This window comes from Somniosus microcephalus, chromosome 13, assembly GCF_052327205.1.
Source record: "Somniosus microcephalus isolate GS21.2 chromosome 13, FLI_Smic_1.0, whole genome shotgun sequence".
NCBI classification, from domain to species: Eukaryota; Metazoa; Chordata; class Chondrichthyes; order Squaliformes; family Somniosidae; genus Somniosus; species Somniosus microcephalus.
In genome coordinates this window covers 31,268,068-31,285,209 of record NC_140999.1, presented here as the reverse complement: position 1 = coordinate 31,285,209, position 17,142 = coordinate 31,268,068, and the positions used below count along the sequence as shown (strand labels likewise).

At 40.5% G+C, this 17,142-nt stretch overlaps 1 protein-coding gene and 1 long non-coding RNA gene across 5 annotated transcripts in view; one reads left to right on the top strand and one right to left on the bottom strand.

Moving 5' to 3' along the window:
• Positions 1–1,720: 1,720 nt before the first annotated feature.
• Positions 1,721–5,308, bottom strand: LOC147108186 (uncharacterized). Its single transcript, XR_015080546.1, has 2 exons — positions 4,989–5,308; positions 1,721–3,130 (listed from the first exon to the last, which is right to left on the bottom strand). It is a non-coding gene; the product is annotated as an uncharacterized LOC147108186 (long non-coding RNA).
• The window catches only part of nfic (nuclear factor I/C), a 482,744-nt gene continuing 470,063 nt past the window's right edge, over positions 4,462–17,142 (top strand). For 2 of the 4 annotated variants that reach the window (XM_086004725.1, XM_086004724.1), the window contains exons 1-2: positions 4,464–5,003; positions 7,659–7,757. In XM_086004725.1, the coding sequence (XP_085860851.1) occupies positions 7,728–7,757 (30 nt within the window). In that variant the 5' untranslated portion in view covers positions 4,464–5,003; positions 7,659–7,727. Of the gene's footprint in view, positions 5,004–7,658; positions 7,758–17,142 lie in introns of all 4 variants that reach the window. The other 2 variants (XR_015080544.1, XR_015080545.1) reach the window with 2 other exon arrangements.

The window sequence follows — 17,142 nt, the reverse complement described above, 5'->3', positions numbered from 1 at the left end:
GTGTTTCATTTCACGATTGGAAATGATTAACATGAGAGGATTGTATCCCTTGCCTTCCGGGTCAGCACAAATAAAGTCTTGTAATTGGAAAGTAAAGCTTAAGTGGTACTTTTCAATCTTTATGTCAGAGTGTATGTGTCCTTGTTTGGACTGATGTCTCCGAACAGCTGGGGTTTAGCTGATAGCGCCTTTAATAATTGCTTCCCTCCTCTCTCTCTCTCTGCGGCTAACTTTCTGCAGCAAACTCAACTTTTTGAGTTGGCAATACCTGTTCACCACATAGGTCTTTCCGGCATAATATAAATGACACTAGTTCTGCAAATAACTCTATCAGACGTGATTTTTCCATTCATCTTCGATGGAAGACTATTATTTGGTTTTACCGAGTCTGTTTTAAGGATTAATTCTATTAAATAAATGTGTGCGCGGCGTAGAAATCCTGAACCTTCCTCAAACTCGCGCGCGAAGTGAAACCCAAGTTGGTGCTGCTGTATAGCTCGCACCTATTGGAGAATCTCCATTTTCTGATTCCTGTTCCCTAATTTACAGTTATCAATAATTGAAAGTGTAATCGTGTTCACACAAGGACAGCGAACATAGTTTTATTAAATATTCATAATCAGCAGCTTCAGTCCGACGTGCTAGACTCCTTGTCGACTCTTGTTCTAAACTGATATTCCAAACTTTTAACAAAGTGCATTCCATTCAGCAGAACGCGCTTGCTAAATGTACAGTGTGCCTTAGTTAATTTTTTTTTGAGCTGGTCTGTTTAAATATTTATTGAGAGGTATTACTGGAAATATTTGGTAGCAGCTACAGTGCTCGGATTGTGTTTCCGGATCCTGCACCCTGTCAAAGCCTACTCGTCCTCCCTCTGCTCGTCACCTCTTTCCTAACCTGCCGTCTCCCCAGGGATATTTTGTATATCGTTGCCTGAAAACTTGTGCCGCTGGATCTCCCCCGCCACCACCCCCCCCCCCCCCCAACTATTCTCTTTGTAAACAAGTTAGTTACAAACATTTGTTAAAACATTTACTGAGTTCAACAATTGAAATGTATGCGCCTTCTCCAACACGGCTGTAACCTGATCCCGTGTAACATTGCGGAACTTCGAAGTTATCAAGTATCCTTCTCGACACGTATAATATTTGATCACTTCATGAGTTGTTAGGAAACCGTGCGGCTCCTGTATTTTCGCTGACCCCATTACTATGTTTTTTTCAGAGCCTCTCCTTGGGCTACATTGAAATCCAATAAAATAACATAATGGCTGCTCTAGGTGGTGCCAAGCAATTTCCTAGCGACTGTCTTATTTGTATCGTTTCGAATGTTAGTAATCTCCTTGTGAGACTTCCCCATAGATTTATCTTAAGTTGTAGGAAACGTTTTTTGCAATCCATTTTAAAATCGACCTGTACAAGTCCTCGACAGGAGTTCATTGCAGAATGGAGAAAAGCAGTATCTAAATTGTTTCCAACTTTTTTTTTGATTGCCTGTGGGTGTGAGATATGCAAAATGAAATGCAGCCTTTCCCATTCAGAAACAATGTAGTTTAATAATTAGCACCGCTACCCTGAAATAACTGTCGCCCAGTATGAGGCACTTGTGATTTGCAGGACCTTACACGATATATTTCAGGGTGATATATTACAATTTTCAAGTCCCAATTATTCTTGGGGAGTCATGTCCTATGTATTAACGCAGGAAGAAACGAAATATATATATTTCCACAATTGCTTTATTCGATTTCATATTTTGGACTGCATCACAACAGATTTGACTTGTTTATGTTATTTGTCACGATTAGTTATCTATTTGGATAGAATAGCGATTTATAAATCAATACATATGTTGCATAACTTGCAGTATAGTATATCCGCAGAAATAGAAACAAAATGTATAATAACGGCGTTGCATCATAGACCATCGTAGCCTACAGAATGCTAGAAAGTGAACTCCAAACCCAAGGAAATACCTGACATCACCGGCCTGTTCCAGGCCGAGTGTGCGCGGAGCAACTGACAGGTGTATTTGCAATGACCAAGTCACCCATTTTCATCTTTTAAATTAAGTTCTTTCAAAAGTTGTTTCGTCACTTTGTTAAATTTAATATCAGGGCAACCCCGATTTTATAAACGTAGGGTCCAAAAAAAATCAATTCAATGTATCCCCCCCCCCCCCCAATGTTTGCAGTCACAGTTTTCTGGTAACAAACCACTTTCGTCTCATTGACTTCAAAATCAGTTGTCATTGCTCAGTTATTTTTTTGACTCAATTAGAAAGTGTGGATTCAGTGGTGAGGTTTTTTTTTATATATCCTAGTTTGGGTATCGCACACGGAAAGTTAATGCTGTACAATATCTGCACTAAACAGCAAGATGGCATTAAGGCTCGCTTCGGGGTTCCGCAATTCCGTTATGTCAGTGCCATCCTAGTCAGTGGAACAAGAAGTTGTTTGATGTTAGTTTTAGTTGCAACCTGCAAACATTGAATGGTAAACGTAGCTTTAATTCAGGAAAAAAAATAACATGGAATTAATTGGATGCCATTTCTAAAAGATACTAAAAACCAGACATCTAACACTGGAAATTCCCGCAAACAGAAGACGTTGGAAACACACAGCAGGTCAGGCGGCATCTGTGGTGAGAACAGACGAGTTAACATTTCAGGTGTGGACCATTCACCCGAACTGTTGTTGCTTGTCAGTTGGTTATACTCTGGTTGTAGTGCAATTGAAAGGTTTACGTCAGAAATTTCAAAACAAATTACAATTCAAGAACAGATCTGCATTTTATTCTATTTGTTTTTATCTACGGCCAAATACTTGCTTTTCTCTCAATCTGGCCTGGCATTCGAGTTCTTCTGCACTAAAGTAGTAACTGAAAAGAGTTACTGGTCTCACTCTGTATGTGAATGTTAATTACCACCATTGAAGCGTTGTCAGTGTCTGATAAAAGTTCAGTGTTCGAGGAGCTCCAGTAGATATTACCTCTGCTGGGAACAGGTGCAGGTAACATTTTTCAATCGGTTTAACTTTGCCTGGAACAAGCTGCCATCTGTCCCATAGAAACCGGGCGCTTCTGAGATGTAAACTCGCTTTCTAATTCACTCTAAAAAATGTGTAAGTTTCCTGAAAAGTATATAAAGCATTGTAATATTCAGTCAGTCGATGACATTAAGCAGAGAAAATTATTCTCTATTAAGTTCCATTTTCTAGACATCAATTGATTATGCATCTGCCATTGTGATTTCGGTCTGATCAATTCTTAACTGTTACAGTTGCCAGTCCTCTCATTTTAAGCGTGAAATTTGCGTGTTAATGTTTTATCAATAACTCATTTTACAATGAAATGAATTGTATTGCTGTATGTCCTGGGAGGTTGATGAGACACACTTGCTACAAAGTTTCCCAGGGACAGTCATTATGGTTGAGGGGGTGATCTAATCGAGATATTTAAAATGATAAAGTAGATACAGAGAAACTATTTCCTCTGATAGGGAAATCCAAAACAAGAGGACACAATCTTAAAATTAGAGGTAGGTCATTTAGGAGTGAAATCAGGAAGCACTTTTTCACACAAAGGGTATTTGAAATCTGGAACTCTCCCCCAAAAGGCGCTGAATGCTGGGTCAATTAAAAATGTCAAGACTGAAATCAATAGTTTTTTTGATATGTAAGGGTATCGAAGGATATGGGACAGAGGCGCGTAAATGGAGTTGAGGTACAGATCAGCCATGATCTAATTAAATGACAGAACAGACTGGAGGGGCTGAATGGCCTCCTCCTATGGAAAGACATGGAGTTGGTATATTTTTGGAAACAATGAAATTGCTTCTGTGACAACACTACTTTAAATGAACTTTCCCCTCCAATTCGAGATCGATTCGTGTTTTTAAAAGACTTTAAGCAGCCAATTCACTCCCCAAAAATTGCAAAACGAAATTACCTAGCAATATATGATGGAAAAGCTCCTGATCGTCACATCATTCCCACTTTTATTCTACATTTTTCGGCGTGATCGCGATTTCAAGTCTATAAATTAAAGGTGTATTTCCTGTGTAGTTATAGAGCAGTTCTTATGATTAACTCTTGTTGCGAGACACCGTAGGCTGGACTACATGTAAAAGTTTATTTTTCCTATTTTAAAATAAATATTGCCCTCTTTACTGATGTAACTACGTTGATTCTTTTTTTTAAAAATCAGCTTGATTTTTAAGAAGCGATATTAGCCCAATCGTTTAATTTGTTTCTCCTTCAAAAGAAAAGTTGTTTTAGTTGAGAAACGACTATTTGTGGTATTACAGCATATTTGTCCTTTAGTCATTAGAGAATGGGAACTATTTATTTGCGTGATCTTGATTTTTTTTTTAATGTTGAAAAATCCCGTTTCCCAAAGCTTCAGCCTGCAGGCATCGCCACATCGCGCCGTCCAGCACCACGTGCTCCTCCCTTAGATACTTTGCAGCATTGCTCCAACCTCGAATTTAACTAAAGATTGCTCGGTGTACAGGCGTGGTTGAATAACGACGCTCTGTTTTATTTCGCTGGCAAAAAGAAAAATATAAAGCGATGCACACAATCTCCTCTCTGCAGCGATGGTTGTGTGCAAAAAAAAAAGCTCAGAGCGTATAGTAATGAAGTGATTTTCCTATGCAAATAAGCCATTGCGGAAATAAACAGCACGCCTCGCTCGCTCGCTTTACTTCTGTAATATTTTTATACTACGCCATCAACTCATCACTAAAGCGGCCAAGGCAGCCCTCCCCCATCTTTCTCCTGGGCAATCAGGACCCGCCGGTTGCCTTCACTTTTCCATCGGATTTGTTAGAAGAAGCGAGAGAGAGAGAAAACAAAACACACACACACACACAAAACACAGAGCCAAGACCGAGGGCAAATATTTCTCTGGATGAAGTAGGAGAATTGCAAAGGAATACAAATGGAGCGTTAGGCACGCTTCTATTTCGAGTGCAAGTTGATTACGTACTTTCGCATGGCAATGGTACGTATATTTATTTCACTGCCCGGTCGGATCGGGGTTGTGTGTTGGTTCTGCTGTCTGTCTGGGTGTTGCAGTTGCCGCTCTCTGTTGCTTGTGTGATCGGGTTTGCGCCAAGATTTTGTGGTGTTTTAAAGGGGAGGGGGAAGAGAGAGAGAGAGAGAGAGAGACAGACAGAAAGCAAAAGCGCTGAGCTTGGCAGATTTCCCATCTGTGAGCAGTTTGCTTGCCAGCTGAAATGAATTTGTGCGTGATCTGTATACGTGTGCATTGCCGACGTACATTTCGAGCCCAAGTTCAAGCGTGTGTGATCGGAGCGGCAATGGCCGAGGAGCTCGGAGGAGCCGCCGGCTTGAACTTGACTCGTGAACCGAGACGCTGCCACCAAGGCTGGGACGCGTTTCTAATCCACCTCCCTTTTAAAGGGACATTACTTCTTTTTTCGGCCTGCTAAACATGCCCAGTACACCTTTGCTAAAGCTCACAGTCATCTCCCAAGTGTCATTAAATATCTTTTTTAAACCCCCAATTTGAAAAGTTCGGTGCATAGATTTTTGACTTTCAGTAGTTTTAAAATAGATTTCCCAGCCCACATTAACAAAGTTCGGAGACTGAAGCAGTACTGTTCTAGTTTTATATTTAATATGCTATATATAGGCCCAGAAAATAGATTGGCTATTTAAATTCGCCGTGACCAGCCGGAAATGCATTCGTGTTAACTGCAAATATTGAATAATTAGCTAGCTGTTTAGGAATCCTTAGTTCCCTTTCTTTAATATTACTCTTAAATTAAACACTTACAGAAGAAAGGGTTTCTGCAGTATGTTATTGTATAGTGTAATGTTTGTGTAAAAGTACCAAGTGGAAGGTGGTTTGATCTATAAAGTTTACTTCAGAGAATATCGGTCCGTCTGCATTTTAATCAGTGATGTATAAAACCGTGTGTAAACCAGCGTTTAAAATAACTTTCACTATTCTGAAATTCCATCCATCTGCAGGCCCATGCAAACTTCACATATATTCTTGAGCTGATGAATATTGTGGTTAAATTGTTAGAGGCAAAAATGCTGTCTGACCTACTGAAGCGACATGCAGATTGCACTTGGCATCACGACCAGGAGAGATAATAGTACATGCCTGTAATCCAGGTCGTTAGAAAAAGCATTTAATTTTTAAGAGATCAGATTTTATTTGAATATATATGGCAGATATAAAATGCTGTGCCCTTTGCCTTCCGTTTTGGTGGCTCACTATGCAGTCATAATAGCATGCTCTCATCTGCTAAGGAAACAATGCGTCGGAATAGCTCGGTGAAGTGGCCACATTGCGTTGGTCTATTGGTGCACAGAATGGTTTGTGCTGATAACGTCGGTTAGTGAAAAGAAATGCACTATTCGGCAGAGTAAACAATCAATTTTATTATGCGCTTTAGGCTACCCTTCCCCACTGACACCCAGCATTTAATAAGCACACAAATCATGGCAGTGCTAAAATCACTGTACAATTATCCACGCCAAGGTCTCACTGTATTTATATTCTGATACATTTAAAGGCACGTCTTTTAAATAGGAGAACCATGTACGTACGCAAATTGCTATTTTTCTGCCGGGAAGCAATAATTGTTTTGTCGGCCTGTTTTAGAGCGCATTTCCTTATGTAACAGTACACTAGCTTCCAAGAAAGTCCTGTGCACTGTCGTTACTTTACAATTAACTTCGACTTTTGCAGTTTTGATTTGACTGATTCTGTTTAAAGATTTGAACTTTATCATAAAGTTGAGAGGACAGAGAAAAATGTGTTTGGGCTCGCGGATTTCACTTCACTCATGGGGCATTTTTGGGGGGGGGGGGGGAACTGGAGAACAATATTTCTGTTCTATATCTTCCGGCAGAATTATAAGGATAATAATTGAAACATTGCTGCAAAATGTGTCGGATAGAAAACAATCCTCTATTAGCGGGCCCTGTATGGGAATGTTGGCTTTTATAATTTTGTCCATGGACTTAATTGTTGTGAATTTTTATAATACCATTTACGGGTGAGAAAGAACAGCGGGAAACAAAATTGCAATGAAGCTTTTTTTCTCTCCAGCACTGAGTACCGTTGTGTGTGTCAGAACGCAGTGACTTGTGAGAGCTGCGTTGCGTCTGGGGGGGAAAGTCTCCCTTTAAATCGCGGCTCTTAAAGCGGCGCTAACTTTTTTTTATTCTGCCCCCACGCGCCTTTTGGCGAACGGTTATCGGGGGAAAAAAACCAATCGCAAGCAGCAAAGAGTTAAACCAAAAAAAAAGAGGAAAAGAAGTTGGGTTTATTTACATCGCCGGCTGTTTCTGAGTGGCCTCGGTCCATTGGCTGACAGCGGGCTCCGAGTGGTGCTGAAATTTGGGTCTAATGGCAGAAATTGCCTGAAGTCAGATGTGTTTGGGGCTTGGTCAGGACGGTCGCGTCATTCCCGGATCGCTCTCCTTTATTCCTCTCCTCTCTCTCTTTCCCTCCCTCCCTCTCTCTCTGTCCCTCTCACCGGCTGACAGATGAAGCCCGCTTTCCAGAGCCGCTTTCCTTCAGTTACTCCTTGATCAGATCCGCTTCTATATATATATATATAGAGATATATAGATATATTTTTATTATTATTATTTTTTTGGGGGTGGGATTTAGACGCTGAGGCGAGATGTCACGATGATCCAGTAACTTTTGGATGATCTGAGACTTTGGTTCCAGGTCGGGATGATGTATTCTCCGCTCTGCCTGACTCAGGTATGTGAGGCGATTTATTAATAAATTCGATTATTGATTATTGATCGCGGTGGATGGGTTCCCTCCTCCCCCTCTCACTTTTCCATATTAACCGCATTGTATTTTCCTGGGGACGCGGTTACTGTTAAAAATGGCGGGACAATTTCTGCAGCATGCTTTCCGTCAGGAGTCGGGACCGTTCGCCAGTCCTGATTTCCCCTCCTGGCCCTCCTGGCAGTGCCTGCAAAAGGAATCCAGATTACTGATTAAAAAGGCACGCATCAAAAAAAACAACTACTGGCGTCCCGAAAAGCGCACGTTTGACTCGTTCCAACTTTGCCCAGTCCTGTGCAGAACACTTCCACCCGCTGCTACCAAGTTTTACAAAATTGTTTCTGAAATAGGAAGAACTTCTGCAGCGCAGAGCGAATTCCCCAATCCTTCAAATCTCCCCCCTCCCACTGTTTTTATTGGAGGCTACATATTTATTTCTCAAGTTTTTTTTGTTTAAACCCTCCAAAATTATAATTCAATCATTCTGAAGTGTAATAAAGTAAGGGAATTTTTTTGGGGGGGGGAATCAATTTGAGCAAAGCAAGTAATGCTGTGTATTTTAGCAGGTGTCGAGCTTCTCCAGTAAGGAGCACATTTAGTGCATTTTTGGAAATCCTGCAGGTTAAAGTTGCTTATTGCTTTGTAAACTCTGTTTTCACTAAAATCCATTTGCTCCCTGGTGCAGGTTATTTAATCACATTTATTTTCTCAGTAAAGTTATAATGATTTTAAAGTTTCAGGTGTATAATCGTCATGTAATTCAGTAAGGGAACCCTTCGCCTTATCGTGTTTATTCATACAGTAACACTTTTTACGCAGTTATATATTTACTTATGTTCTAGTTGAATGTATTACCTGGTGGGAAAGGTTCTATTAGTTGCATACTGAAGTTGTTTTATTTAACAGAGACAAGGTATAGTGGTGATTTTATCTGCAATCGGGTACTGTCATTTCACTTGCTCCTTCCAGAAATTTCAGTTTGCATACTCTTGAAGAGTCGTTTAATAAATGCAGCAAGGTAGTAAATTTCACCTGAAAAACTTTGCAGATTCGGCTTCCTCTTTCCTTACTTCAGCTATGTAAAGTTATACTTCAGAGCGATTGACTTACAAGGAAATAGAAGGATTGATTTCTAAATTAAAAACCTCAATAACGACTGGAACATAAGATGTAAATAAAGAGATCTCTAAAGATGCCATAAATTTATAATTCGTTTGTCTGCATTTTTTTCTAAGAATCAGGAATGTGAAATCTATTTTGAAGAGGGAGAGCAGCTTGCAGTAATCTGAAAGCAGTTCAAGTGTAGCTAATCAGTCCAGACAGTCTGTATCGGATAACAAAGCTGCATTATTGTCCTATTAATTATTTAAATAGTTTCATGGTCTAGAAGCATTATAAACATTCTTTAATAATAACAGACAAAGGGAACTTCCCATATAGAACAAGAAGACATTTCATCTTGTGTTTTAAGGTGAAACGAAAGTGAAAGGGTTTGGCATAATGTACACATAATTCGGAACCTGAATGCTCATTTGGTAGTATACTTTATTTACTTATTCAGTCTTACTATGTTCCTTTCCTTGCAGTATTTTCTTTGTCACTTCTTCATTCTTTCATTAAATATATCAGCCCTTAAGAGACATTTCTTATTTCTCTCCACTTCTTTGCTTTTCATTTCTTTCTTTGCGTCTTTGTTAATTATCTGTTCATCCGTCTTTCACTTGTTCCTTCCTCTTCTTTGCCATTCTGATACCCTTTTCTGTTCCTGCCCGTTTCCATTCCTTTACATAAAATATATTGGAAGACCATGCAAAAATGTATATTACTGCTAATATCCATATTTCATTTGTTAACTTTGAAGAAACTCACTGCCAGTGGACCACTGAGCCTTGAGAAATTGCCTGAAGTAAAATAGGAAACAATGTTCATATGTGCATCATATCAAAACATATTGATTTGAGAAACTATCTTTATAGTCAGGTCTGTAGTGTTAGTTGTAGTCATAGTGTAAAGGCATGTAAAACAGTGCGAAACAGTGAAGTTGAGGCCTGTGGCTTGTGGGTGTCTGCGCTATAATTTAGAATGGGCAACAGTAGGTGTTAGGTACAAAATTAGTTTTCACAAATGGCCTGGGTCTCTAAACATTGCTTTGCTATTGCTCGTTTTTGGGGGAAGAGTTTACTAACATGAATTTAAGTGGATTGACGTTTTCTTCCAATAGTATCTTGTCAGGTCTTGTGTACAATGTTGTTTAAGTTAAAATAGGTGTTATCTTGAATATTATCTCAACATTTCTTAAACACAGAGATACAGAAAGAATGTGAATGTTGTCTGGCCACAGTTTCTGACACCTTGCTACAGTAGTAATATCAGTAGCACAGAATGTGAATGACCAGGTAACATCTATTTGCAGTACAATAGTACAAGATTGTGTTATGCGTACATTGGTTGGTTGAGAGAGCAAACAATTAGTTCATTTGTTTTTGTTATTAATCATTTTTAATTAAATAGTGGAATGGGCTCAACATATTGTCCTTTCAACTCGAGTACCTAAATTTGAATCCTGCATAGACGGATCCAATAGGTTCATCTGCTGGTTGTGAGCACTCAATGTGGAATGCATGTGGGCTGCCATAGTTGCCAATTTACACAAACCATTGAGGGAATAGGTCTGAGGCATATTGCATATATATGTGAGTGGGGATGGGTGGTCACAGAATGCACATACATTAAACTGAACAGATTCAAACTTCCCGTGCGCTGAGGAACTGTGGTGACTGATGGGGCAGCTTCCTGGAGTATGAAAAGTTTGAATCCACTGTTTTAACAACAAATACACAGTCAGGCAGGCCAGCAGCTGTCAAGTCCCCGCAATCAGCCCACCCTGAACAAGGCAAATGCAGTCATCTCTGAGGCGACTACCTCTACTCACCTTGAGGCGGGCTTGTTTGCCAGAATTGGTTTGCCCACTTATACATGTTTGGAATGAAATAAGCAGATTCAAAGTTCCCGCTTTCCATCAGTCACCTGGGGCATCAGAAATTTGAATCCACTAATTTAATTGAAAATCGGACGAGCAGTCTGTAGGCCAGCAATGAACCTACCCTGAGTGAGGTGACTATCTGTGTGTACAGTCTCAGTGCAGTTATTAGTGGATTTAGGCCCACAGTATAAATCTGCTCATACTTTTGATAAGTAGCGAAAATTTCTCAAAGTGGCCTGATGGTGCTGAGAATGCAAAACAACAACTTGCATTAATATAGTCCCCTTAAAGCTTTACAGAGGAAGCCAGATCTTCAGGTTGGAGATCAGGCATAGTGCTGGGGCAGAGTAGAGAGAGCTTTACTTCGCAGCTAGAGGCGATATATCTAACCTGCCAGTGCTTGATGCTGACAACGGAGATCAACATGAAAAAAATGATCCAGTCCCTTCAAAAAAAAACTCACAAAAATGAAAAAGACAAAAAATGACAGTTGGTTAATTAGTACTGCACAATTACGGCATTTGAAATTAATGGCATATTACATATTATTAGTTTTAAACAAGTACCACGGATTAAAATGACTTTGCTCTTCACCTACTGAAATGCTGTTTTACGTGGGTTGTTTTAACTATAAGAGTACCAGTAGTCCCAGGGAATTTTTTTGTCTCCCTAGGCAGCTGGTTTTAACTAAGACACAATGAAGGGCAATATTCAACGCACAGACATCCCATTTTGCACCTGAAAAATGGGCGGCCAAGAGTTGAAAATTGGAAAGGGTACCTCGGCGGCCCCATTGCTGCCCAAGACCTGCCTCATGCCATATTCAGATCACCCTGTAAACGGGGACGCAATGCTGCTTTACTATGCAAATCGGGGTCCTACTGCCGGCCCAGGCTCGTCCCTTTGGTTCAGCCTCTTTCTCCCTCTCCCACCCAAGATCTACTTCCAGGCCGGCTCGGTGGTGGTGCCAGCTGGAATTTGTGAGGCCCCTGTTTGACGAGCCCACAGCTCGCCTCTTCCGTTCAAAGCAGGCCCAATACCAAATTTGGCACAGGCCTCGAGCCGTTTCTTTTTCTCTTCTTCGTATTCTCCTTTATTTCCCTCTGACCATTTTTTTCTTGATTATAATTTTACTTTTTTCAACCTAGACTCATCTGTCATATCTTTTCTAACATTTTTCTGCTCAAAATTAAGTTTCAACCTTTAACTAGCTTTTTTTTCTTTGTTTCACCTAGCTTCTAGCTTCCACTCGCCATTGTGGAGGTGGGAGCAAGTTTCTTAAAACAATATATATTTCAGTTGACAGGAAACTAGCTTTAAATGCCAATATTCCAGCCAATCACAATTCCAGAATGTATAGGTTGACATGGTCAGTATTTGATGTCAAAACCTGAAAGAACTGGTGCTGATGAGTAAACTCACAGAGTTAAAAGAAAGAAAAGTGATTGTATACAAAAGGTTTAATTTTTCAGAATAAAATTTCTGCTTTGAAAACATCAAACTTTATTGTTTCTTCAAGGTTGTTTTCATTGGAGAGAAAATAGGGGAAGGATATGTTCCAGATCTTTTAAAATGCTGAAATATTGTAGAAGGACTTCTACAGACTTCAAGAGGACTAGACAGGTGAAATGGGCAGACACACGACAGTTGAAATTTAACACAGAGAAGTGTGAAGTGATACATTTTGGTAGGAAGAATGAGGAGAATCAATATAAACTAAATGGTACCATTTTAAAGGGGGTGCAGGAACAGAGAGACCTGGGGGTGTGTACACAAATCATTGAAGGTGGCAGGACAAGTGGAGGAGGCTGTTTAAAAAGCATAATGGATCCTTGGCTTTATTAATGGAGGCCTAGAGTACAAAAGCAAGAAAGTTATACTAAACCTTTATCAAACAGTGGTTGGCCTCAGCTGGAGTATTGTGTTCAATTCTGGGCACCACATGTTAGGAAGGATGTCAAGGCCTTTGAGAGGGTGCAGAGGAGATTTACTAGAATGGGAGCGGGGGGAGGGACTTCAGTTATGTGGTGAGACTGGAGAAGCTGTTGTTGTTCTCCTTAGAGCAGAGAAGGTTAAGAAGAGATTTGATAGAGGTGTTCAAAATCATGAATGGTTTTGATCGAGTAAATAAAGAGAAGCTGTTTCCAGTGGCAGAGGGCCGGTAACCAGAGGACCCAGATTTAAGGTAATTGACTAAAGAACCAGAGGCGACACGAGGAAACATTTTTTACACAGCGAGTTGTTGTGATCTGGAATGAACTGCCTGAAAGGGTGGTGGAAACAGATTCAATAATAACTTTCAAAAGGGAATTAGATAAATACTTGAAGGGGGAAAAAATCGCAGGGCTCTGGGGAAAGAGCGGGGGAGTGGGACTACTTGGCTAGCTCTATCAAGGAGCCGGCACAGGCACGATGGATTGAATGGCTTCCTTCTGTGCTGTATCATTCTAAGATTCTATTCAATGATTTGATGTGTAAGCACATAACTTGAGGACGACAACTTTAAAATGAATGGGGCCTAAATTCAACATCATTGCGCTGTTTTGCGGGCGTAAAACAAGCGCAATTCTGGCAAATTTAGCAGTAGGAAGACCCGAAGACCCGCTCCTATTTGCGCATGCACCAAGGTCACTTCTAAATTGGGCAGGGCTTTTTCTTTTTAGGCGGACTCCTTTTGCAAAATTTGTTTAAAGTAGCCAGAGTTTGCACTGTGCAAGCTCCGACTATTTTCTCAGGCTCGACAGTGGCCTAACCGGCGGACTGCTGGGGGCTGTACCAATTGCACTCGTTTCTGGTGCTAATGGATTTAATCCCCAGTAAGTCTTCAGCCAGCCTAGAGAGTGGGGAAAAAAATGTTTTTCCTCACAGTGGAATAGGCTCCCAGCAAAAGCAGCTAGTGGAACTGGGTATATATCTGGTTAGGAAAGGTATTGGAAGTGATATGGATAGGTATAGACTCTGACCATCAAATACTCCATGGGATATGATGAATGTTTTGCATTTAGCAACTGGGTTGAATGCAGTGGGGGTGGGGGAAGCACCACAGTTAAATAAATAAGAGATGTGGAGATGGATAAATATTCTGAAGTTTTGCCTAATTATCTTTGGTGATCAGTATGTCTTTATACGGAATTTCCCCTGGTGATATTAAATACTTGGGGTAGGACCTATGATTTGATGAATTGTACCTGGTCTCTGGAACGAAGAGGTTTGATGCACCAAATAGTATTTTCTCGCTTTCAGTTTGCTTTCTATGTTACAATTTGGTTGTAAAATGTGCGTGGAGCAGTGTTTTAAACCATATCAAAAACAAACAAAAAGTTAGAGTGTGTAGTAAATTTCAAACTAATATTTTTTATTACTGATGCTACATATTTGGAAACATGATAGAACATTGCTCAGGCAGACCGAGTATTTGTTATATATTGGAAACCTAAACTAGCCTGTTTAGGTTTCTTCGTTCTCCCTTCCAAGAGGGAAAATCAAATAATTTACTAGCAGTGTGTTTAATGTTACAAATTCTTGGGGGACTGTGTTGCATGCTGGCCTTTCACTTTTGCAAGTTGTTTGAATTTATTCCAGACTGATGGGCCCTCTGTTGGCTATAAAGATCCTATTTGAAATTAATTTAGACAGTTCGATCCAAAGCACAAACTGTCCCTAAGTCAGCAGTTATTGGCACACGCATTCAGAGAGGCTGGAGGATGCTGATGATGGGAATGGATAATGACACACTGGTGTCGTATGGGGTGCTCCTCTGAAGTTAGAGCTAAGGCACATTGTTGGGACATAGTGGAGGGAACTTTACTTTGCTTCTAGTTGTGCTGTACCTGACTGAAAGTTGATACTGGGTGCCTGAAATGTGAAAGGTGTCCTATTTCCCAGCACTAATATTCCTCACTTTTGATAAACAAAAATTCATCGAAACAAATGCAGGGAGGAGAAGAAATTTCCCTAAGGAAATCCGATGAAGGAATTGGTCAGGTCATGCTGTTTTGAAATGATGACACTGACAGGACTTTAGAATTGCCTCAGTTTATTCCAAATGGCTACCCTGTCATCTCCATGGACAGCGGTAGCTTAGAACAGTGGTCATTTCTCAGGCACCCTTGCTCCCATGACATTTCTGCATTTTCCTCCATCAGGAAAAAGGAATTTCTTCTAAACCTGTCACTGAATCTGTCTGTCCTTGATGGGCAGGGCAACACACTGAATAGATATGGCAATGGTACTGAATGTTTTATTAACAAATTACAGCCTTACTTTACTCTTGTTTCTTTGGGGGTTTTGTTGCTCACTCCATTTTGTGAAGTTGCAATATTTTTGAATGTTTTGCTCTTTATCACATAAGAGCCTTGATCTTAATATTCTGCTCACCAGCCATTGCTGGGAACAAATCAATATAGGAATCAATCAAAATCTCCTTTTGAGTCAGCATATTAAATGATATGTAACATTTTGACTTAAATATATAATGGCAAATAAATCCTATTTGTACTAAACAGGCGAGTATTGTATTTCAGAATATTAGCACATTTCTTGGAATGCAGAATTCTCATGCAAGGATGTTGTTATTGCTGGTGGATCACCTGCAGTGTTGCTTCTGGTCTCTGGGGTTGGGACCATGGGGTGGGCAGGTAGCAGGGAGATTGTGAGCAGTGTGGTGGCAGCAAGTAGAGTCAGCCCAGGAGTGGGAGCCAGTGGAATGCTGCCGTGCCAGGCCAAGTGCTGAGAAGAGAGTGGGAGCGCGATGAGGAGACTGTGTGAATAGGAAAGCCATGACATCAGATACTATTCGGGGTTTATTCATTTTGGAATGTACTTTATACATTTATACATAGTAATGAAATGTAACCGGTCCACCCGTCCATTGTGTTCCGTCCAACTGTAGCCCCTAACTCGAGTCTCTCGAGATTCCTGAGCCACTTACTAGGGAAGAGTAGCTGAGGTGGTTACCATTGCCTTCCTAACAGTTTTTATCTTCAGAGTACCACTTCCTAGGTGGTCTGCAGCCAAGGCCAAAGAACCCTAACAACCATTTTACGCTGGGAGGAGGGGGGAACCCACACCTATCAGATACAAGTACCCCCACTGGATGTCAGTTCAGTATTTAGAGCCAGCACTCCAGTCTCCGCTCGCTAGGGCTGTCTGGAGTGGGACCTGAACCCAGCCCTCTGACTCTGAGCCAGTAATGCTACCACTGAGCCAGTGCTCACTCTGTCTGGATGTGAGTACCCCACTGAATGTCCGCATTTAGAGATCTTATTCTAGTCTCCACTCACCAGGGTTATCTGCAGTGAGGCTCGAAACTTTCACCTTCTGACTCGGAGGCGGGAATGTTTACCACTAAGCCAAAGGCTCACTTCATGTACGATAGCAAATCACTTCATGTAAGTGGTAACCACTGTTACAATCTACCAGTTTAACTTTAATAATGACTATGATGCAGAGAGCTCTCATAGTAGCTGTATGGCACAGAAAACAATGGTACAATGTGTAGGTCACAAGAATAACTAATCAGAAATTACACTCTATACACTAGTCACAGTAGAAACACACAACCAATTAGAAAGATTAGACATGAGTCTTCAATGATCATGTTAGATGAGAATTCAGATAGATGGGCAGTAAAGGCACAAAATTATTATATGGATAGATATATTCCAGAATGTGGTAAATCATTAGGGATGTTTGGGAAGAAGCACAGCTGTGGGACTGTAACACTGTAGAACAGTTTAATCTGCCACCGTAGCAATGAAACATGGCAGCAGATATGCAGATCTACAGTACAGCAAATCTGGAGAAAATTTTAGATCTGCGATACTCGTATTAGTAATTTTATATTAATATCACATTTTGACACCGTAGTCACAAAAATTGCCATAGACGTGTGTTTCTATTGCCATCTTTGATCATTTGCAAACCAGATATTCAAAGGTTGTGTAGTATAGTATTACATTTGTGAGCACATGTGGGTGAAGTTGGTCAATGCCAGGTGTAAAGCGGGTTGATAGCGAGTCCTTACTCTGTTTTTACACTGTGCCAGAGTTTCTTTTCCATGGAAAAGAAAATAAGACACAGTGTGAAACTGGCTGCGAGGAGGGAGAACATATGATACACAATCTAGCAAGCCACAATCCAGTCTGATGGATGTAAACATATAAACTAATAGTAAACCTGCAACAAGCAGCTATAACTGCACCACTGCTTTTATGTAGAATTTTTTTTAGATCATCTTGTTCGCCAATTTTTAAGGACTGTGGTTTCTGCAGCAACACAGAAGTGAGTAATGAGGAAATGGATAGAAAATGCACAAAACTCTATTTCTACTGTGATCCCTTTTGGCTGTAAATGCAAGCCATTTACAAA